This window comes from Pelophylax lessonae (genome assembly GCF_965119305.1).
Source record: "Pelophylax lessonae genome assembly, chromosome: 3".
NCBI lineage: Eukaryota > Metazoa > Chordata > Amphibia > Anura > Ranidae > Pelophylax > Pelophylax lessonae.
In genome coordinates this window covers 456,465,036-456,486,821 of record NC_138770.1, presented here as the reverse complement: position 1 = coordinate 456,486,821, position 21,786 = coordinate 456,465,036, and the positions used below count along the sequence as shown (strand labels likewise).

The window sequence follows — 21,786 nt, the reverse complement described above, 5'->3', positions numbered from 1 at the left end:
CACACTACCAGGCTTTGGTACCCGTTTAAACCAACTTGTCTTTCCTGTCTTTTTATTTATTTTTTTTTTTTTTGGAGGGTAACTTTTTTTTTTAACTTTTTTTTTTTTTCTTCCTTGTGTAAACAAAGAAAATGTGCACAGCACCAAACAATACAGAACAGGACAAAAATATTGAATTATCCACAGATGGCAATAGTAACTATATAATACAAGATGGTGTAATAGGGACCAAAAAAGGAAGGTCTCTGCTCAGGAAAACACACATGGCAAACACAATATCACATGAAATGGAAAATGCATGAAATATCTCGCACCCCACAACAGAAAAGGGTTATAAACATAGATATACAGAACATTACTCTGGAGCAACCCCATATCTTGGTAATCCAGCTAGGGAGACCTAACTTAAGTAAGTTTCTCGAGGCAGCCTTGTGGCTTCGTAGGTTAGTTTATACATGGGTAAAACTTGGTTAACAAGAATAAGCCAAAGGGGTAAGGAGGGTGAAGCCCGAGACTTCCAGTGCATGAATATCAGTAAACGTATTAGGATTTTTGTCCCAGTAGGGAGTGTATCCTTCTCCACATAACCCAGTAAACATAGTGGATTACAGATATTGTGAATCTCAAGAGTTGTCCTAGTAAATTCCGTAACCACACAACAGTAAGCTCAGATAAGAGGGCAATCCCAGACCATATGGTAAAATGAACCTATGGTTCCAGAGCATTTAGTACAAGCAGGGAAGCCTGCCCATCTGTTAAAGAATATAAGGGGTATAATAAGAGCGATGGTGGAATTTTGTTTGGAGGACTTTTTCTGGGCTAGATAATCATAGGGGATTGTATAGGCAAGGCTTCCTGCCACACTGCCTCGGTAAGATAAGGTATTTCCCATCTCCAGTTATATTTGGTCTAATTAAGCTGTTTAGTTCTGGAATGTAACAGTGAGGTAGAATATGAAGGTAAGTTTAGAATGATCTGATTGGGAGAGCAACTTTCCGAACTTAGAAATTTGGAAGGACACATTAACCACTTGACCCCCCTTCATGACCAGGCCATACTGCGTTACTTATATTGTACCCAAATAAAATGTGACTTTCCCCACAAATGGAGCTTTCTTTTGGCGGTATTTGATCCCCATTGCAATTTTTATGCGCTATTCAAAAAAAAAGCCAATTTTGAAAAAAAAAAAAAAAAAAAAAATTATTTTCTACTATAAAATACATCCAATAAAATAAAATGTAAAAAATAACATTTCTTTACAAATTTAGGCCAATATGTATTCTGGTACATGTTTTTGGTAAAAAAAAAAAATTCTCCATAAGTGTATATTCTAATTGGTTTACACAAACGTTATAGCATCTACAAACTAAGGGATATATTTTATGGAATTTTTAATATTTTTTCTTTACTAGTAATGGCGGTGATCAGCAACTTATAGCGGGACTGCCATTTTGCGGCTGACATACTGACACTTTACCTGGAACCAGTGACACACTAATACAGCGATCAGTGCTAAAAAAAATATGCACTGTCACTGTACTAAGGATACTGGCTAGGAAAGGGATAACGAGCAATCCAGGGGTTAATTGTGCCTAGCCAGAGTTTGTGTTTTAACGGTGTGTTGCTTTCTTTAGGGGAAGTAATTGATACTAGTCCCTGCTTTGCAGGAACACGTATCTCAGTTCTGACGGGGGAGAGGAATGGATTCTGCCTTGTGCACATAAGCATTTCCCAGTTCTCTGAATTGCTGACGTACATTGAGTGCCTGGCTCCCGCAGAAGTGGGTAGCGTGTGCCCCCTACAGGCGGAAGTGTGTGTGTGTGTATATATATAATTATGTGATCCGGTGATAAAACTGCTATAGGGCGGTCAGCAAGTGGTTAAGTAGCTCAAGCAGCAGCCATATGGTGAGTCTAAGTATTTAAAGTAAGCATTATTTTGGGTATATTCTAATCACATTGAAAGTCCAAAAAGGCATGATATAATTGTGCAACAGTTTTGTCATATCTGGCCCAGACCAACCCATCTTCTTTGGAATAAAATTCACAGAGCTGTGGATTATGCCACAAAAGGAGCATTGAGAGAGAATTTACCAACATCTCCAGTTATGAACAGATGAGAAGCTTTAAAAACCTGGAGCGCCATATTGAGCTTTCAAACCCTCCCTCTGGGTAGATTGCTTGTGAACAAGATTTTTTAAGGATGCATAGGATTGCAGCCTCTAAAGCGGTTGTCTTAAGCACCAGAAAATTTTACTCCCTTCATGACCTGAACCATTTTTTCTATTCACTGTGCTGCTTTAACCGTTTCCAGACCGCCCGCTGTGGTTATACTGCGGCAGGGTCGGCCCTCCTGCGCAAACCAACATGGGTATATGTCAGTCGCGTGCCTGCAGATAGGAGGCGAGTGGGTGCCATCGGCGGTGCTCTCCCACCCCCACTCGGCAGTGGGGATGCTGTTGCACTGGGCAGGTAGCTCAGATTGCTGTCTGACACTTGTGATTGCTCCCCGCTGAGAGAACGGTCAGCTGACCGGTCTTCTCTCTGCAATGATCACAGAGCGCCTGTGATCCTGCTACAGTCAGGTACATAAATATTGGGACATTGACAATTCTAATATTTTTGGCTCTATATACCACCACAATGGATTTGAAATAAAACAAACAAGATGTGCTTTAACTGCAGACTTTCAGCTTTTAACGTGAGGGTATTTACATCCAAATCAGGTGAACGGTGTAGGAATTACAACAGTTTGTATATGTGCCTCCCACTTTTTAAGGGACCAAAAGTAATGAGACAATTGGCTGCTCAGCTGTTCCATGGCCAGGTGTGTGTTATCCCCTCATTATCCCATTTAAAAGGAGCAGATAAAAAGTCCAGAGTTCTTTTCAAGTGTTCCATTTGCATTTGGAATCTGTTGCTGTCAACTCTCAATATGAGAGATCCAAAGATCTGTCACTATTATTGAAGCAAGCCATCATTAGACTAAAAAAAAAAAAACAAACCCATCAGAGAGATAGCAAAAACATTAGGTGTGGCTAAATCAACTGTTTGGAACATCCTTAAAAAGAACAGTTGGCCAGATCAAGAACACTCTCCAGGAGGTAGGTGAATGTGTGTCAGTCAACAATCAAGAGAAGACTTCACCAGAGTGAATACAGAGGGTTCACCACAAGATATAAACCATAAGTGAGCCTCAAAAACAGGAAGGCCAGATTAGAGTTTGCCAAACATCTAAAAAAAGCCTTCACAGTTCTGGAACAACATCCTATGGACAGATGAGACCAACATCAACTTGTACCAGAGTGATGGGAAGAGAAGAGTGTGGAGAAGGAAAGGAACTGCTCATGATCCAAAGCATACCACCTCATCAGTGAAGCATGGTGGTGGTAGTGTCATGGCGTGGGCATGTATGGCTGCCAATGGAACTGGTTCTCTTGTATTTATTGATGATGTGACTGCTGACAAAAGCAGCAGGATGAATTCTGAAGTGTTTCGGGCAATATTATCTGCTCATATTCAGCCAAATGCTTCAGAACTCATTGGACGGCGCTTCACAGTGCAGATGGACAATGACCCGAAGCATACTGCGAAAGCAACCAAAGAGTTTTTTAAGGGAAAGAAGTGGAATGTTATGCATGGCCAAGTCAATCACCTGACCTGAATCCGATTGAGCATGCATTTCACTTGCTGAAGACAAAACTGAAGGGAAAATGCCCCAAGAACAAGCAGGAACTGAAGACCCTTGCAGTAGAGGCCTGGCAGAGCATCACCAGGGATGAAACCCAGCGTCTGGTGATGTCTATGCGTTCCAGACTTCAGGCTGTAATTGACTGCAAAGGATTTGCAACCAAGTATTAAAAAGTGGAAAGCTTGATTTATGATTTAATCTGTCCCTTAAAAAGTGGGAGGCACATATACAAACTGTCGTAATTCCTACACAGTTCACCTGATTTGGATGTAAATACCCTCAAATTAAAGCTGAAAGTCTGCAGTTAACCGCTTGCCGACCGCCGCACGACTATTTACTGTGGCGGTCAGCCCCGTACAGGCAAAGTGACGTAGGAATAAGTCGCTAGCCTGTGAGCCTCTAGGGGCGAGCACGCGCCGCCAGAGGCGCGGTCACTTGCAATCTCCCCATGGAGAGGGAGAAAGGCAGGCAGCTAATGTAAAAAAAGCCGCCTGTCATTCTCCCTGATCTAACTGCAGAGATCATACGATCATGCTATGTAGGATCGTATGTCTCTGTGGTTACATCACTAGCCACACCCCTTTACAGTTAGAAGCACGCCCCTAGAGATACACTTAACCCCTGCATCACCAATAAAGTTAACCCCTTCCCTGCCAGTGTCATTTTTACAGTAACAGTGCAAATGTATAGCACTGATTACTGTACTAATGTCACTGGTACCCCCAAAAGTGTAAAATGTTAGTCAAGGGTCCGATCTGTCCGCTGCAATGTCGCAGTCCCGCCATTTCTCTTATAAAAAACCCACCAAAAATTACAGAAATTTTTCCCTTAGTAAACGCAATAGCTTTCGCGCAAACCAATCAAAATACGCTTTTTTTTTTTTTTTTTTTTTTTTTTTTACGAAACATATGTAGCAGAAAACGAATTGGCCTAAAATGTAAAAATCTAAATTTAACCTTTTTGGGGGGAATTTCATATAAAAAAAAAAGTGAAAAATATTTTTTCAAAATTGTCGCTCTTTTTTTGTTTATAGTGCAAAAAGTAAAAGTCGCACAGGTGATCAAATACCACCAAAAGAAAGCTCTGTTTGTGGGGAAAAAAGACATCAATTTAATTTGGGTACAGCGTCTCACAACCGCGCAATTGTCCATTAAAATCACGCAGGGCCGATTCTCAAAATAGGGCCTGGTCAGGAAGGGGGTAAAATCTTCCGGGGCTTAAGTGGTTAAAGCACATCTTGTTTGTTTCATTTCAAATCCATTGTGTGGTGGTATATAGAGCCAAAAAGATTACAATTGTGTCGATGTCCCAATATTTATGGACCTGACTGTATATAGGATCACATGTCTCTGATCATTTCACAAGCCACGCCTCTAGGTACACATTTAACCCCTTCCCTGCCAGTGTCATGACAGTAAGTGCATAGTTTTAGCACTGATTACTGTAGTAATGTCACTGGTTCCTCCTCTCTCCCCCCCCCCAAAAAAAACAAATGTCAGTCAGGGGTCCGATCTGTCCGCCACAATTTCGCAGTCCCGCAAGAAAAAAAAAAAAATTACAAATCTTTCCCGTAGTTAAACGCAATAACTTTTGTGCAAACCAATCAAAATACGCTTATTGCAATTTTTTTAACCAAAAATATGTAGCAGAAAACAAACTGGCCTAAAATGTAAAATTTTGATTTTTAACTTTTTTTTTGGGGAATGTTATTGTTCTTTCAGAATTGTCGCTCTTTTTTTTGTTTATAGCTCAAAAAAAAAAAAAAAAAAAAACGCATAGGTGATCAAATACCACCAAAAGAAAGCTCTATTTCCCGGGAAAAAAAGGATATATTTGGGTACAGCGTCGCACAACCGCACAATTGTCCGTTAACCACTTGCCGACCGCTCACATGGAGGGTACTGCGGCAAAGTGGCTTGTTATCGTCCAGCGACGTAGACCTACGTGGCTGGATCCGGCCTCCTCGCGGCGGTGCGCGTGCCCGCCGGAGGCTCGCTCCCGCCGTATTCAGACACAGCGGGAGTCGGGCCAGGGGAGGAGAGGCGGTGATCACCGCCGCTCTTCCCCGATCGTCGGGGATAGAGTGAGGAAATCCACCTACTTGTGTAAACAAAGCGGGCGGAACTCCTCTGTGACAGATTACAGGATTCAGCATAGCTGAACCTGCGATCTGTGTCTGTGTCACACAATCCCCTCCCCCCACACACATCAGTAAGCATGAGGCATACATTTACCCCTTGATCACCAATAAAGTTAACCCCTTCCCTGCCAGTGTCATTATTACAGTAACAGTGCATATTTATAGCACTGATTACTGTAGTAAAGTCACTGGTACCCCCAAAAGTGTAAATGTCAGTTAGGGGTCCGATCTGTCCGCCGCAATGTCGCAGTCCCGCAAAAAAAAAAAAAAAAAAAAAAAAAATCGCAGATCGCCGTCATTACTAGTAAAAAAAAAAAAAGAAATAAACAATAAAAATGACAAATCTTTCCCGGAGTTAGTAAACGTGATAACTTTTGTGCAAACCAATCAAAATACGCTTATTGCAATTTTTTTTTACCAAAAATAAGTAGCAGAAAACAAATTGGCCTACAATGTTAAAATTTAGATTTTTAAATTTTTTTTTGGAATGTTATATATCAGAATGTAAAAAAGTTTTTTTCTTCAAAATTGTCGCTTTTTTTTCAAAAATTAAAAAAAATCGCACAGGTGATCAAATACCACCAAAAGAAAGCTATTTGTGGGGAAAAAAGTACATCAATTTAATTTGGGTACAGCATCGCATGACTGCGCAATTGTCCGTTAAAGTAACGCAGTGCCGAATCGCAAAATATAGACTGGTCAGGAATGGGGTAAAATCTTCCGGTCTTAAAGCGGTTAAAAATACGCTCTTTGAGAATTTTTTTGTCAAAAGACATGTAGCCAAATACATTTTGGCCTAAATATGACAAAAATGTAATATATTGGATATTTTTTAACTGTCAAAGTAGAAAATGTCAATTTTTTTCGCAAAATTTTTGCTCTTTTTTATTAATATCGCAAAAAATGAAAAGTGCAGAGGTGATCAAATACCACCAAAAGAAAAGCTCTGTTTGTGGGAAAAAAAGGACGTAAATGTCGTTTGGGTACAGCGTTGCATGACCGCACAATTGTCAGTTAAAGTTGCGCAGTGCCAAGTTGCAAAAAGTGACCTGGACGTAAAGCAGGAAAATCCTCCGGTGGTTAAAGTAACGCACTGCCGAATCGCAAAATATGGCCTGGTCATTAAGGGGGCAAATCCTTCCGGTCCAGAAGTGGTTAATAACCATTGGGTTTTTCTATTTTTTGCTATAAAAATGGAGAAATACTGAGTATTATGGTTGGGGAAATCAGAAAACTCAGTCATGGTGAATACAAAAATTTTATTTCATTTTAACAAAACAAAATTAGCAAGTAATACAAATCGCATTTGATATATATTTTTTTTTTTTAATATTTGGTTATGAACTGTTCTCTTTCAAAACCGTAAACTAAAGATTTAATAAGACCTGATAAACTTCCCTGCTTTTGATTAATACAAATGTGAGCTAATTTATCTATCCCTGTGCATAGCAAAAATCACTTAGAACACCATCCTGAGAAAAGGGTGATTTCATTTTCTTCATGGAAGTAGCTATACATTTTTGATGCCCTTCATTATACTAATGATTACAGGGCTCAAAACTTGTTAAAACATTCTGTTGGTGAATTTACTGATAAAATGGTAATAAAGCAAACAATACCAACTTGCAATAAAATAACTTTAAAAAACTGAAGTGAGCAAGGTAATATAAAGTAACATACAAATGCAGGGCATGAAAGACAAAAGTAGCAGTAGTTTATAAATGTTCATTCTGCATATAAATTGGTGCTAAAGTTTAGACATGGCACCGTTTCAGAAACCAATACTTTGTTTCCAGTCTTGCAAGAGATTTTGTGACACCATTTTTTTTAACCTGGATTACAGTTATTGACAAGGTAACACAAATTTGGCTTGCTTAAAAATAAGTCACTTTTAGAGACATTGAAGTTTGTATACACAGTTTAATAATTTAACAAAATATATCTAAAAAGGTTATTTTAAAACAAACCTGTTAGTCTTTTTGAGGTTTTAAAACAAGGCCTTGCCTAAAAGAGTAAACACTACAAGTTTACTTGGCTAAGGGTCAGTTCACAGTACAGTAAACCCCCCTCCATTGCGGGGGTTACGTTCCGGACCCAGCCGCGAAAAGTGAAATTCCGCGAAATAGAAAAACCCTATTAAAATGCATTGTAGGCATGATTTTTTTACTGTCACTGTACGTGTAAAGCATTTTAAGGTCTTTAAACACACGTTTAAAACAATAGAAACTCATTTAAACACATAAAAGATACTAAGAGACATAGCAAGAGCTATGGAAAACACAAAAATATTTCATTTTTAAATGATTTATATAGTAAAATAACATTACAAAAAAAACGTGAATTACCGGGACCGCAAAAACTGAACCGCGATGTAGCGGGGGATTACTGTAGTGCAGGCCCCGTGCAGCCTGTATTTGCTCGGGTACAGCAGCCTATTTATTTCAAGGGGCTGCTGTGCCACGTGAATGCACAGAAAAGGTTCATGCACCTTTTTAAAAATGAGACCACAGGGAAACCACATGGTCTTTTTGACCAAACCTGCAACCAGAATGCACGGCTCGCATTAGTGTGAACCGAGCCTAACCGGTTTAAGGTTCTAACTTCTGTGGTAAGACTTGCCTCTGCACCACTAAGCCCAAACCAGCTGAGGTCCAATATCCGCCAGCACAATAAACACTGATGGACTCTCTCCCTAGACAGTGGTACTATCCATGGGTTTGTCTAGGCCTGATAAAGGAAGGGGGGGTTCAGGTCTTCGTAAAACAGTGACTAAGGAATAAAAGGGGACATAAGGATTTCTAACTAGAACAAATCTTCAAGACCTTTAACCAGCTCAGCTCTCATTACTTTTATGAGCCTGTTTTTTTATTGGGCAAAAACATTGTCATTAAGTTGTATACATTTTTTTTTTTTTAGCAGATTAGAACTTTTTTTTTTTGCAATATTGCTTTTTAGTCTTGACCCGTGTTCATTAAAAAAAACTAATTTTGTTGTAGATAGAAAATATACATTTATTCTTTAATAAACCTTTAAATTATTATACAGGATATATATAGCGCTACAACATGAGAAAGGCAATACACAGTTACAATACAGGAGGAATCAGAGGGCCCTGCTCGTTAGAGCTTACAATCTAGAAGGGGGGTCAAGTGAAACAGAAGGCAATAACTGTGGGGGATGAGCTGATGGAGAAAATGTAAGTACAGTCGTTAGGTGTGGGTAGATAGGCTTCTCTGAAGAGGAGGGTTTTCAGGGATCGTATAAAAACTAATAGAGCAGGGAATAATCGGACAGATTGGGGGTAAGGAGTTCTATAGGATTGGAGAGGCTCTGGAAAAGTCCTGGAGGAGAGCTTGGAAGGAGGTGACGAGGGAGCTAGAGAGCAGGAGGTCTTGAGAGTAATGAAGAGAGCGATTAGGTTGGTATTTTGAGACTAGGCTAGTGATGTAGCTGGGGCTAAGTTGTTAGTGTTCTGAATTTAATTCCCTGGGTGAATAGAAGCCAGTAGAGGGATTGATAGGGAGGAGTAGCAAACGCTGAGCAATTGGTAAGGTGGAGGATTCTGGCAGCAGCATTCATGATGGATTGAAGGGGGGTTAGCCAATGAGAAGGGAGTTGCAGTAAATTACACTAAAATTATCTTTCTGGTACAAAGCACAAACCCGTTATTTGAAACTGTCTTTTTTTTCCTCAATTTTGCACTTTTAGGTGGCACTCAAAAAAAGAAAAGACTATTGGGGAGGAAGGAATGAATTAGGGTTGATAGTGGTTTAATAGGAATATTGTTTTTGTATGAGGCAGTGGTCTGCGAGGATAAGCCTGTGGAAAAGGCCCATGTAGATCTAACCTTAGTTTTGAAAGTTTATTCTGTTTAGAATTTGCTTCCCTGATGTGTTCTTCATATAGACATTTTTGCATTAAAGAACTTTGGACTATATTGTTTATCTACAATAAGAAAAAAGGTTATACCTTGCCCAGATTGCATTTAATATATTTGAAGAATCCTTGGGAGTATTATTCAGTACCTTCTTAACTGCACAAGGGGGCCTGTATACTGTATATTTACAGCTTCTGGGTTCCGTAGATCGGTGGGAATTGTCTGAACCAGGATGTCAATCATAGTCTATCGGCTACCCTAAAGGCAGACAATCCCTGTTTGTAACAGCACTGGGAAGCTGTAAACCTATCTTATGCTTTACAAAGGGCCACACACATAATGTTCTCTGATGGCCATGTCATAAATAATAGATGTGGCAATTAGCCTCTGGAAAATAGTGTTTTAAAGTCATCACTGAAAGGATGAGGCCCTAGATACCATCTGTAACAATGCACATTACTTGTCAATCTTCCAATAATAATAAAAAAAAAAATTTTTACTATAATTTCAAGCATAACTCCGCTTTTGTTGAGAAAAAAAAAAAAAAAAAACATTTCCCTCTGGGTGATCTATGTTCATTGCAAGGATTTTAAACAAACTTTGTTGCAGATTCCTACCTTTTGTTATTCTGAAGAAATCATTGCTTGTTCCTCTGTGCCGAGTGGGTCCAATGGGAGTGGTTTCATAATTATCAGCTGCAGGGCTCTAATGAGGAAATCTGCTGGGTCTGCATCCCTTTAGACATTTTCCTATTGGGAGTATTTCACTAAAAATGACATTTTTGTTGCAGGGGATGCCAGAACTCTGACTTGTATCTTAGGCAGACTTTTGGGAAAAGTGGTGAGCCAAATCACACAAGCAGGAAATGATTTTTCTGGGGTGTGGTCAGTACACATTCTGTGTACAGAACAAGCTCCAGGTAGCCATATTGCATGGCATTTTCAAAACAATACAACAGCTGTAGATTGAAAAGGAAATGCAGTTTTTAATAACATTCAATTACAATATTATTTGTGTTGCAATTGTATACGCTATATTGTTTTTTTTTTTTTTCCCCCCCACGAAAGTGGAGTTACCCTTTAAGTCAGACAGTCCAATATGAATATCAAAACTGGAAGAAGGCCTTTGAAGGTGAAACTGAGGGGGAAAACTGACTTTATATAATATATCCAGCCTCCTGTGCTTTCACTGTTACTTCTTCAGGGCTTAACAGTAAGGGAACATACATTGCAGAATCCTTGATATCACTTGGTTGCAGTATTCCTCTATAAAAAAAAAAAAAACAGCACAGACATTACAGAACCATGTTCAAATGAAGGGCATTTCAAAAAAGAGACAATACTATATATGATTTTAAAATATGCACAGTATGTAAACCCAACATTTCTTATCCCCAATATATGCCGGTTGTAGCATGTATTTTTGTATGACAGCATCCATCCATTTGTATTGCTTCCATTGTGTGAAATCCCTGGTGTTCCTGCCAGTCCCTCTACTTTCATACTTAAAGCGGAGTTCCGGGCACAGAAATGATTTTTCAACAAACATACCCCCGGGACAGTCAGGGCTAGTACATTCCACAATGGCTAGCCTCTGATCTGTCCCGGTTCGCACTTACCTTTTAGAAGAAATACTTACTTATAAAATTTCTTCCACAGCGTTTCCATTTCTCTTGTGGGCAGCTGAAGCCGGCGCGGTCCTCTTTGGCGTCTTCTCCCAGAATGCGCCTGCACCGGCCCCTCTCGTCACTTCCGGTGCGGCGCCGCATTCCTCCACAGCTTTTGGGCATGCCCAGAAGCTGTTTAGCAGGGGAATGCGGCGTCGCCTGGAAGTGACGAGTGGGGCCGGTGCCGTCGCATTGATTCCTGGGAGCGATGACGTTCAGCTCCCAGGAATCATCGCGAGACAGGAAGTGACGGCGGAGCCGCGGCGCTGAGAGAGGAAGTACACTGAGGTGAGTATTTACGATCTTCAATTACAAGGTGAGTAAACAAAAAAAAAAAAAAAAACCTAACTATCCAATTCCTTCAGGAAATCAGGTGATGTCGAACTAGCGGACGGGCACAAAAAAAAAAAAATATTGATTTTGTGCCCGGAACTCCGCTTTAAAAATTGACCACACTAAACAGGAGAACAGAGTGTGGTCAGTTCTCTAGGTATGCTGGGAGCACAGCCTGCTCTCCCAATGATCAGACTTGTCCTGCCAAACTTGCCCCATCTCTTTAGACTCATTTTATGAGTGGGCTAATTGGGTCACGCATCAGGATTTACATCAAATGTAAGGAGAGGAACCATTCTAAGTGTAAATAAAAGGAAAACAAAAAAATAATAATACATGGAATATATGTAAAGTTGTATAGATAAAGGGTGTGTGTCCATGCAAATCAACACATGGACACAGCAATGTTCCCCTACCTTTAAGTATGGAGCGAGTGAGTCAAATTAGAGTAATCTCTCCACTGCCTGGTAAGAATCGCCAGCACAGTAGAGAGACTCCAAAGTGGTTCCTTAATAAAGGGGCCCCAGTGATACTCTCACCTGAAATGAATTGGTAGCCAGGGGGTCTGTATGTTCAATTATTCCAGTCTAATGTCAGATGGTGTTTGCAGTCCCTAGACGATCCGGCAACTCCCCGCATGCGCTGCGCAGTGATGTCAGACATCATGGGATCAACGAGGAGACCCATGCCTCGACTTAGATGCGAGGTCTGCAACGCATGAACAGGGCAGTGCCAGCCAAACCAACGCCGTCTCCTAGTCGGCGAGGCAGAAGTATCTCCATAAAAACAGGCCCCACTGCAACAGAGTGCTAGGGGCCTTTGTGTGCCAGGGAATGGGAGTGGAGCTCTCTTGAAAAGCACATACACCAAAGATACACACCAAATTATTAGTACCCTCAGTGAACGCCAGGCACTTGAAAACCTCACATCATTATTGGAAGAAAATTAATCCACAGACTTGATAGATCAAATTGACTTAGCACTATTAGAATGTTCCAACGACACTCCGCCACTAGGGCCCATGCTTCCCAATATATCCAAATTCAAAAAACCTTCCAATACGTATATATCCATCTCCCAGCTCCAACCAAGCAGTTGCCACATTCTTAAAACTAGTATGTCAAGACATCAGGACATTTAAAAATGATCCCCATATAGGGAATAACTTGACTCCACAGGAAAAGAGAGCTATACAATCATTGTCACAAATCTATTCACTTACGATCAAATCGGCTGACAAAGGTGGCAACATTGTCCTTATGGACAATGAACAATATATTGCCATGTGCAATCGCATTTTGTACAATCAAGATTGGTATAGTAAAATTGACAAATCCACCATTGACAAATCCTACTTTGAATTCTGCAGATTAGCGGATACAGCCTATTGTGAAAACATCATCTCAAAACAAACGTGGGATTTTGTGCGTATCACTCATCCTAAAATGCCTACATTTTATGCCCTGCCAAAAGTCCATAAAAAGCTAAAGAACCCCCGGGCAGACCTATAGTCTCAGGGAATGGAGCCATTTCAGAAAACCCCAGTAGAGTTGTTGACGAACAGCTTAGGCCCTTTGTGATCAGTCTTCCATCCTGTGTCCGTGACACGATTCATCTGCTAAAGATGTTGGATGGAGTACATACACCCACCAATGCCATTCTTGTATCTATAGACATTGAAGTGCTCTATAGTTCGAGACCACATGACCTTGGTCTGAGGGCGGTTAGACAAATACTCTCCCAAACTAGTGCAAAGGAACAACCTTTCAATGAATTCATCTTGACCTCTCTAGAACATATAATAAAACATTTTCTCTTTTGCAGGTTCCCACTACCTCCAGATACAGGGTGTTGCCATAGGCACCTGTTATGCCTCGGCATACGCCAATTTGTACCTGGGGAAGTGGGAACGTACTCTATTCAGCAATGACTCTTTTTCTATATTCTCGGACCACATATTTATGTGACACCGGTATATAGACTATATCTTCCTTCTTTGGCATGGTCCAGAAAATCTGTTACAGGATTGTTTGGCCACGCTTAACAGAAATTTAGTCAATCAATCTCAAATTCACTATGGAATATAGCAGACAGATGACCACATTCCTAGACACCAAGATATCGAAAACGGCAAATCGAACACTTTCCTGTGAACTTTTAAGAAAGCCCACGGCTGGGAACAATATCTTCCATGCCAGCAGTTTCCGCCCTCAACCAGTAGTAGCGTACATCCCATACAGTCGATATTTGCAGGCTAAACGCATATGCACCACGCAAGAGTCTTTTTTGGGAGGTGGACACCCTGAGAAAAGTCTTGGAGAGGGGATATAGCCATAAGTGCCTTAAAAAAGCATTTGGATGAGTAAAAAAATCTATCGAGGAATGATCTTTTTTTCCAAACCGAAGAATGATGACACGACTAGAATAAATTTCCAACTATTCTAGTGAACATAAACTCAAAACAGTCCTTAGGAAATATTGGCATCTACTTACATCGGATCCAATTGTGGGTCCCTTTGTCCCTAAAACATCGGCCATAACCTTTAGAAAAACTTCCTCTATTGGTGATAGTCTGACACAAAGTGAATACCATGGACAATTACGTGGTGACCCTTGTAAAATCTGAGGAACTTTCCCATGTGGCTCCTGCTCACATTGACGGTACATTGATCGTAGACATCAAATACGCTTGCTTAACGGATGCACCCACATTCCAAAACACTTTGTAAACTGCCAAACCCAAATGGTAATATATTTTATGCAATGTAAATGTTGCTGTTTCTATGTGGGCAAGACCATACAAAAACGATGGCAACATATTTATCAACATGTACTAACTATGAAACAAAAATCCTGAACTTCCATTGGGCCGGCATGTTTTGCAGGTGCACGGGGGACTTTTTCCTCAAATTTCATTTTTTGTACTGGATCGTATCAATCTTAGCGTGCGTGGTGGTGATTTTAACAAAATTCCCCTCCAGCGTTGTAAAAAAAAAAACAAAATTCCCCCCAGCGCGAGCTGAGATGGATTTCCAACTTGGACGCTACCTCACCCCCCAGTCTCAATGAAGCCTGTAACTTTAAGCCCTTTCTCCAAGGCTTCAGTTCTGGCGGCTTCAATAGGGACTTAAAAGAACATCATTAGTTAAATTCCTGCTTGGACATATACCCTCTTGTCCACACTTCTATCTCTATTCTTATTATATTTTTACATCTTTCATTTCATTCGATGTCCCTCTTTTCTCTTTCCTTGCTGGACCATCTGCCTCAATTTACCATCGTATACCCGGATTTTCTGTTGCTTGTAAATCCATATGTGAATATATAATTATGGCCTATAATTCCATTTCAACCTTCATTTCTTTTTACAATCTACTATGTCACTTTTTATGGGCGGTTGACTGTGTGATTTATATCTGTATTCATTTTATTTATTTTTTTCCATTGGATTCCCACTTTCATTTTTTTAGGGTGGTGGATAATCTAAAGAAGACAAAATATTGATAATCTCTTATTGACCCCTATCAATACAAGTACTTACAGTGACACTACCTATCACTTTAATACTTATTATTCAATATGTTCTTTACTCGGTTGTTTCTCATTTGCCTGTGGCTGTCTTTTCATAACCGGATGTGCTTCACTCCTGTTCCCCGGCACACAAAGGTCCATTGCACTCTGTTGCAATGGGGCCTGTATTTATGGAGATACTTCCGCCTCGCCGACTAGGAGGTGGCGTTGGATTGGCCAGCGCCGCCTCCTTCTTGCGTTGCATCCAAGTCGAGGCATGGGTCTCTTAGTTGGTTCTGTGATGTCTGACGTCACCGTGCAGCGCATGCACAGTGTCGCCGGACATCGGGGGATCGTCTGGAGGGACTGCAAACACCATCTGACGGCTGACTCTTCCGTTCCATAACCAATATCCTGGAATAATTGAACATACAGACCCCCTGGCTACCAATTCATTTCAGGTGAGTGTATCACTGGGGCCCCTTTATAAGGAACCACTTTGGAGTCTCTTTATTGTGCTGGTGATTCTTACCAGGCAGTGGAGAGATTACTCAAACTTGACTCACTAGCTCCATACTCAAAGGTAGGGGAACATTGCTTTGTCCATGTGTTGATTTGCATGGACACACACCCTTTATCTATACAACTTTACATATATTCCATGTATTATTATTTTTTGTTTTCCTTTTCTTTACACTTAGAATGGTTCCTCTCCTTACATGGCGATCCTTGTGAGCAGTATTGGGGTGCCCAGTCCGGCAGACTCACATGGCCATTAACAACAATACTTTGTGGTAGTGCAAGTTTGATCTAACCTTGCTTTATGTAAATTCTACCACTTTTTTTTCTGGGTGCTTTGACTCACCTGACCTTGGAGGCATACACCACCATCTATATATACAATTAGTACTAGATGGATGAGTGGCCCATCTGAGTATATGCACCACACCCTGAGTTTTATAAAAAAAAATGGCAGGAGCAGGAACATTCCATGTATCCATTTCTAATTATGCAAGATATATTTAGAAATTACCAGGCACTACAGTATTAAAATAAATAAAAATCTACTAAATGAAGTCCTATATATTTATTAAATCCCTTATTTTCCCTAGGTGTTCAGATTCTGACCCTTAGTACTTCTTATGGTACACTGATATCTACCTTTACGTGCACTTATTTGGTTAAAATCCTAACTTTCCTTCACTTGGTTCTAAGAGCTAGTGGCTTCCCTCTGAAAATGTAAAGGTGCAGTGATTAAGTGGGATACAATGTCCCCTGTATGGACCCAGTAAATGTAAGCATAACAGGTGTATTGTGTAATACAATTTGTGTCATATTTGTGGTTGTTTGTCATGCGAATATTGTGATAATTATGTAATAAATAACTATATAATTCATTTATCACTAGCTTATGTGAACAATATCGAGACAAAAACTTCTAAAGAAGCTATGACTATCTAGCGAAACATGTCATGGAAGTTTGGTTTAAGGGCCATACACACTATCAGATTATCTGAAGACTTTTTCCTTCAGATTTACCTTTTCTATGTAGTTCAAGGGCCTGCCGGATTGCATACAAATTGAAAGTGTTTAGGTTTGACCTCATATTATATGGTTTTGGTAAATCTAAAGGAAAAAGTCTTCAGATAATCTGATAGTGTGTATGGCCCATTATTGACATATGTATGTAAATGACAACTTTTTATGAGATGAGTTTTTAATACGTTTATAAATAAATACATTTTTGGAATTTTAAACAGTGTTGTCAAAAATTCTTGTTGATAGCACCTTAAAAAACCCTAAAAACACAAACTGCTTTATTTTAGCCATATATACAAAACAGCTCTCTCCTGCCCTAGTGACATACTGGAGATCCTTCGCATAAAGGCCTGTTTGAATCTCAGTAATCTTCATCTTTAATGAAGCACCATAATTGCTGTAAGTATGGTTGGCCGACCTATATACCTCACATATGGACAAATGTGTTTTCTACAGATGTATTATATACATACACACACGAAAGTGACTGATCTGTACAAAAACAAATAGTCTCTTTTCACCCTGCGCTTAGGATGATACAATGTGCACTTGCAAGATTAATATACTAAGTCCTTTATCCATTCAGCCACATGCTTAAAATGTTAAAAAAAAAAAAAAAAAAAAAATTTAGCCAGGGAGTGTGAATGGCAAAACAAGGTATGTTGAAATGATTCAGAAAGATCTTCCCGTCACCACACCTCGTGCAACCTCTCCCCTAGGTATTAACCACTTTAAGACCGGAAGGATTTGCCCCCTTAATGACCAGGCCCTATTTTGCGATTCGGCACTGCGTTACTTTAACGGACAATTGCACATTCGAGCGACGCTGTACCTAAATAAAATTGACGTCCTTTTTTTACCACAAATAGAGCATTCTGCGACATTCTGTGACATAGGACATTCTCAAAAAAAAAAAATAAATAAAAAAAAAAAAAAAAAAAAAAATCGCAATAAGCGTATTTTAATTTAGTTGCGCAAAACTTAGTGTATTAACTACGGGAAAGATTTATGTAATTTTTATTTATTTATTTTACTAGTAATAGCGGTGATCTGCGATTTTTTGTGGGACTGCGACATTGCGGTGGACAGATCGGACCCCTAACTGACATTTTTGACAGTTTCAGGGGTACCAGTGACAATACTACAGTAATCAGTGCTAAAAATATGCACTGTTACTGTAATAATGACACTGGCAGGGAAGTATAGGTCCCAGGTCCTCAATAGGCGGACTCCGGGCCGCGTCTGGACCCAGACACGCTTAGATCTGGACTGCGGCGGTCTGTGCTGAAGCTGCCAATTCCTTTTATCACTGGTTGCTAGATCACCAGCCGTTTGGCCTTTAACAGCGGAGGAGGAACTTATTCCTCCTCGCGCCTAAGCACCCCCGCCGCGCTGCATTCTGGGAGTTATAGTAGTCTGTGGACACATGGAGCTGAGGGAAGCCGGGGCTTCGGCGGCAGGTGGTGAAGAGACATCTACTCAGGGCACTGTGCAGCCACAATGAGAGACTGCACCTGTCAAATTCAAGCTGTGATGTCGGGACTGCTACCCGCCCCCTGTGTCAAGCAACATGTGCATAGAGAAGAAGAAGTAAGATATGGCAGCCAGCAACAGAAAGGTAATCATGTGGAAGATGGGGGACCTTTGGGGAAGATGAGGGCAGAGGAGAGGTGTGTGTGTGTTGCAGAGGTTGTAGCAGCTGGGAAGAGGTGCAGTACAGAGACATTTATGTACATTCGCTACTATGGACAGCTTGGTATGGCAGTACTCCCGATTTTTAACATTGGCCTCAATGAGAACTCTAGGTTAGCTTGGTATATCACTACTCCCAATTTTTAATATTGGCTTTAATGGGAAATCTTGGTCAGCTTGGTATGGCACTGCTTGTTACGAATACTTTGATGTAAGCATATATATTGAAGGGCTATGGAATGTATGTTTTAATGGTTTAAATAAACCGTATTAAGCTATGAGGTCTTTATTTATCCTTTATATGACACCCTGCATATGCCATCTGTTGGGAGAGGAGATGATTGCTTGGTGAAAATCGGTGTGATTGAAGGAACGATTTAATGCAGCTCGGAAGTTCACACTGTGCTGGAAGTGGAGGAGGAGCAGCAGATTAACCCAGAAGGGATGATCTAAAATGTTAATAAAAAAAGTCAATTTTGATCGATTTCTGGTGAGTGTTTAATACCTAGGGGAGAGGTCGCACAAGGTGTGGTGACGGGAAGATCTTTCTGAATTGTTTGAACATACCTGGTTTCGCCATTCACACTCCATGGTTAAAGTGTTTTTTTTTTTTTTTTTTTACATTTACACATGTGGCTGAATGGATAAAGGAGTTTAATGATTTAAATAAGAGGAGAACTATCGCTCTCTTAAGCGCTGCGAATGTGAACATTGTTTTTATTTTATTCAATATTTGATTTTGTGTGGACAATGGAAGCATGAGTATATAGAGTGTATATACACACACACACACACTATGTGATACTAATGTTATTATATTGTATTTATAGAAAAAAATATATATTTTTGTGCTTTCCCTTTTACCGCTGAAGAAGTAATTGTATACCCCTTGTTCCATATTGTTAGCGCATTAGCTTTTTGCATATTGTTTATATTTTAGAACATTTTGAGGGTGTATTGCATTATAATCTCCTTTTTTATATTTAAAAAGCTTTGAAACAAATACTATTTTATTCTCCTACATCAGCTACTTCTTCATTCTTCTATAAGTGTATGCCTCGTGCAAACCCTGTTGGGAATTCTCTGTGCTCGTTCTTTACTCACCTTAAGAGATATGACCAAAATGGTCAAGAAACACATTTTTTTATGTGTATAAGGGTCTTCAAATCCTCTAGGATTCCACCTGATACGATCTGTCTTACCAGAGATCCCCCCTGCTGGGACTAGCTGGATCTGTTCCTCACGCTTCCAGTTTTACTTCCAGCTCCGCCTCCTTCAAGAATATCTGCAGCAACACAGACCCCAAGGGGTTCACCTCCGGGCAGCCATCTTCCCACCAGGTATTCTAGGTAATGCTTTTGGATTTTGGGGGGATACCGGAGGATTACCCAGAATACCGGGCGGAAGCGAAGCTGGAAATAAAACTGGAAGCATGAGGGGCAGATCCAGCTAGTCCCAGCAGGAGGGTACTCTGGTGAGACGTATCATACCAGGGGGAATCGTACAAAATTTAAAGACCCTTTTATACATTAAAAAAAAAAGGCTTTGACCGTTTGGTCATGTCTTAAGGTGAGCGGCCAATTCACTCAATGGTGGCTGTTGGTGGTTATTCGTTCAGCAACAAAGGATCACTTTGGCAGAGTTATTAGCAGAGGAGAGGTTTTGGTGGATGGAGTATCAGCACGTATTGCTGGATTGCTACGTAATCCTTTTTTGGACATTTTTTTTTTATTTTGCTTAATTTTGAAATTATACTCTGGAGGTAGACTATATATTCATTCATTATATTTTATTATATGGTTTGGTAATAATGGGTATAAACACAGACCTAAAAAGCACACGATTGATATTTTATTTTAGTTCACCAATTAATGGTTGCAGCCTTTTTACTGCTATATTAAGTGGAGCTTTAGTCATTCACATAGCAGCGCATAGGTTTTTTCATAATATGACTCTTACTACAACTACAGTCATGCGAGACTTCATGGTCCAAAATGTTTGCAGACTTAGATCGCAGGGGCCATAAGTGCACTCCTGTTTCTTCCCCTGCAGATTCTGTATCTGGACTGCTTAAGGCATTGGCAGCCACTGAGACTATGATTCTGAGTTGCGCCGATCCTTCACAGACAAGCTTTTCTCTGAGGAGTTGCAGTCATTCTGCAGTTGCACCCAAGTAAAAGAGACCGTTTTGAGTCTTGATGTGGTGCACATCATTTTGAAACTAGGGGATCAACCTGTTGCTTCTACCAGAGCTATTCCCAGGCTTAGAGCCCATAAGACTGCAAAGTACTTCCGCTATAACCAAAGTTTCAAGTCTTCCTCTATGAAGGTTAGAATCACCCAGACTAGACAATTGATCCTCCAAGTGCTTATTAGCCTTGGGGGGGGGGGGGGGGGGAGCAATGCCCCCACTGTAAATGTGGCAGTGCCTTAAAGCAACCATCATATGGGTGAATGCTCCTGTCTTTAAGGACCCAAAAGAGACAAATGGTTAGAAGCGTCTCTAAAAGGTCTGTTCTCATTGCTTTCAACTACAGGTGTGTGACGGCTGCTGGAGGTTTCCCATTGCCTCTGCCACATGGGACTACTGTCCATACACATCCAAATTACAATTCAGTCACAGACTGCCAAGCCCGTATAAAAAATCTGATGTACATGGCCTTTGAGGGACACCTCTTCAAATCTACTCAGCTACAAGCTGGAGCTTTCACTGCCTGCCCCCATCTGTTTCTCACCTCCAACCTTTGTGTCACAGCACAGATTAGCAGGTTTCTAGCATGCCCTTTCAGGGCTTTTGGACCAAAGTGTCTTCACTCCAGTTCCTGTGGCAAAAGATTTTTCGGGGTTTTACTACAACCTGTTCCCCAACAGGATCCAAAAAGAGACTTTCTAGCTTCTGTGGACATCAAGGACACGTGTTTGCATAAGCCTGTCTTTTTGCTGCATCAGAATTTTTGCTTTTCTGTGGGTCCGCTACAATGCCAGCTTGTGGCACTGACCTTCAGATTCTTGTCTGCATCTTGTGTGTTCACGAAGGTGTTGGCCCTAGTGCTCGCCCTGCTGTGCTCTCAAAGCATCTCAATTGCAGTTTGAAAGCCTCTTGTCCAGCAGAGTCCCTGTCATGAAACGTGGCCTTCACTGTCCAGCTAGTACAATGGTTCAGCTGGTTCCCTAAACTTCAGAAATCATCGCTAAAACTGAATTGTTTGGAGAATCTGGGTCTAGTTCAAAACATGGCACAGGCCACTGTGTGTTTCTCCCACAGGGGAAACTTTAGACTGTCACATTCCAGCTTTCCAGTTTTGTAGTCATCTGACAAAGCGGAGACTGATTTATGTC

At 40.6% G+C, this 21,786-nt stretch overlaps 1 protein-coding gene across 1 annotated transcript in view; it reads right to left on the bottom strand.

Moving 5' to 3' along the window:
• Positions 1-10,856: 10,856 nt before the first annotated feature.
• Positions 10,857-21,786, bottom strand: part of GINM1 (glycosylated integral membrane protein 1) — a 118,764-nt gene continuing 107,834 nt past the window's right edge. Inside the window, exon 8 of the mRNA XM_082251592.1 lies at positions 10,857-10,972. Coding sequence (XP_082107718.1) covers positions 10,864-10,972 — 109 coding nt within the window. The 3' untranslated portion in view covers positions 10,857-10,863. The remainder of the gene's footprint in view (positions 10,973-21,786) is intronic.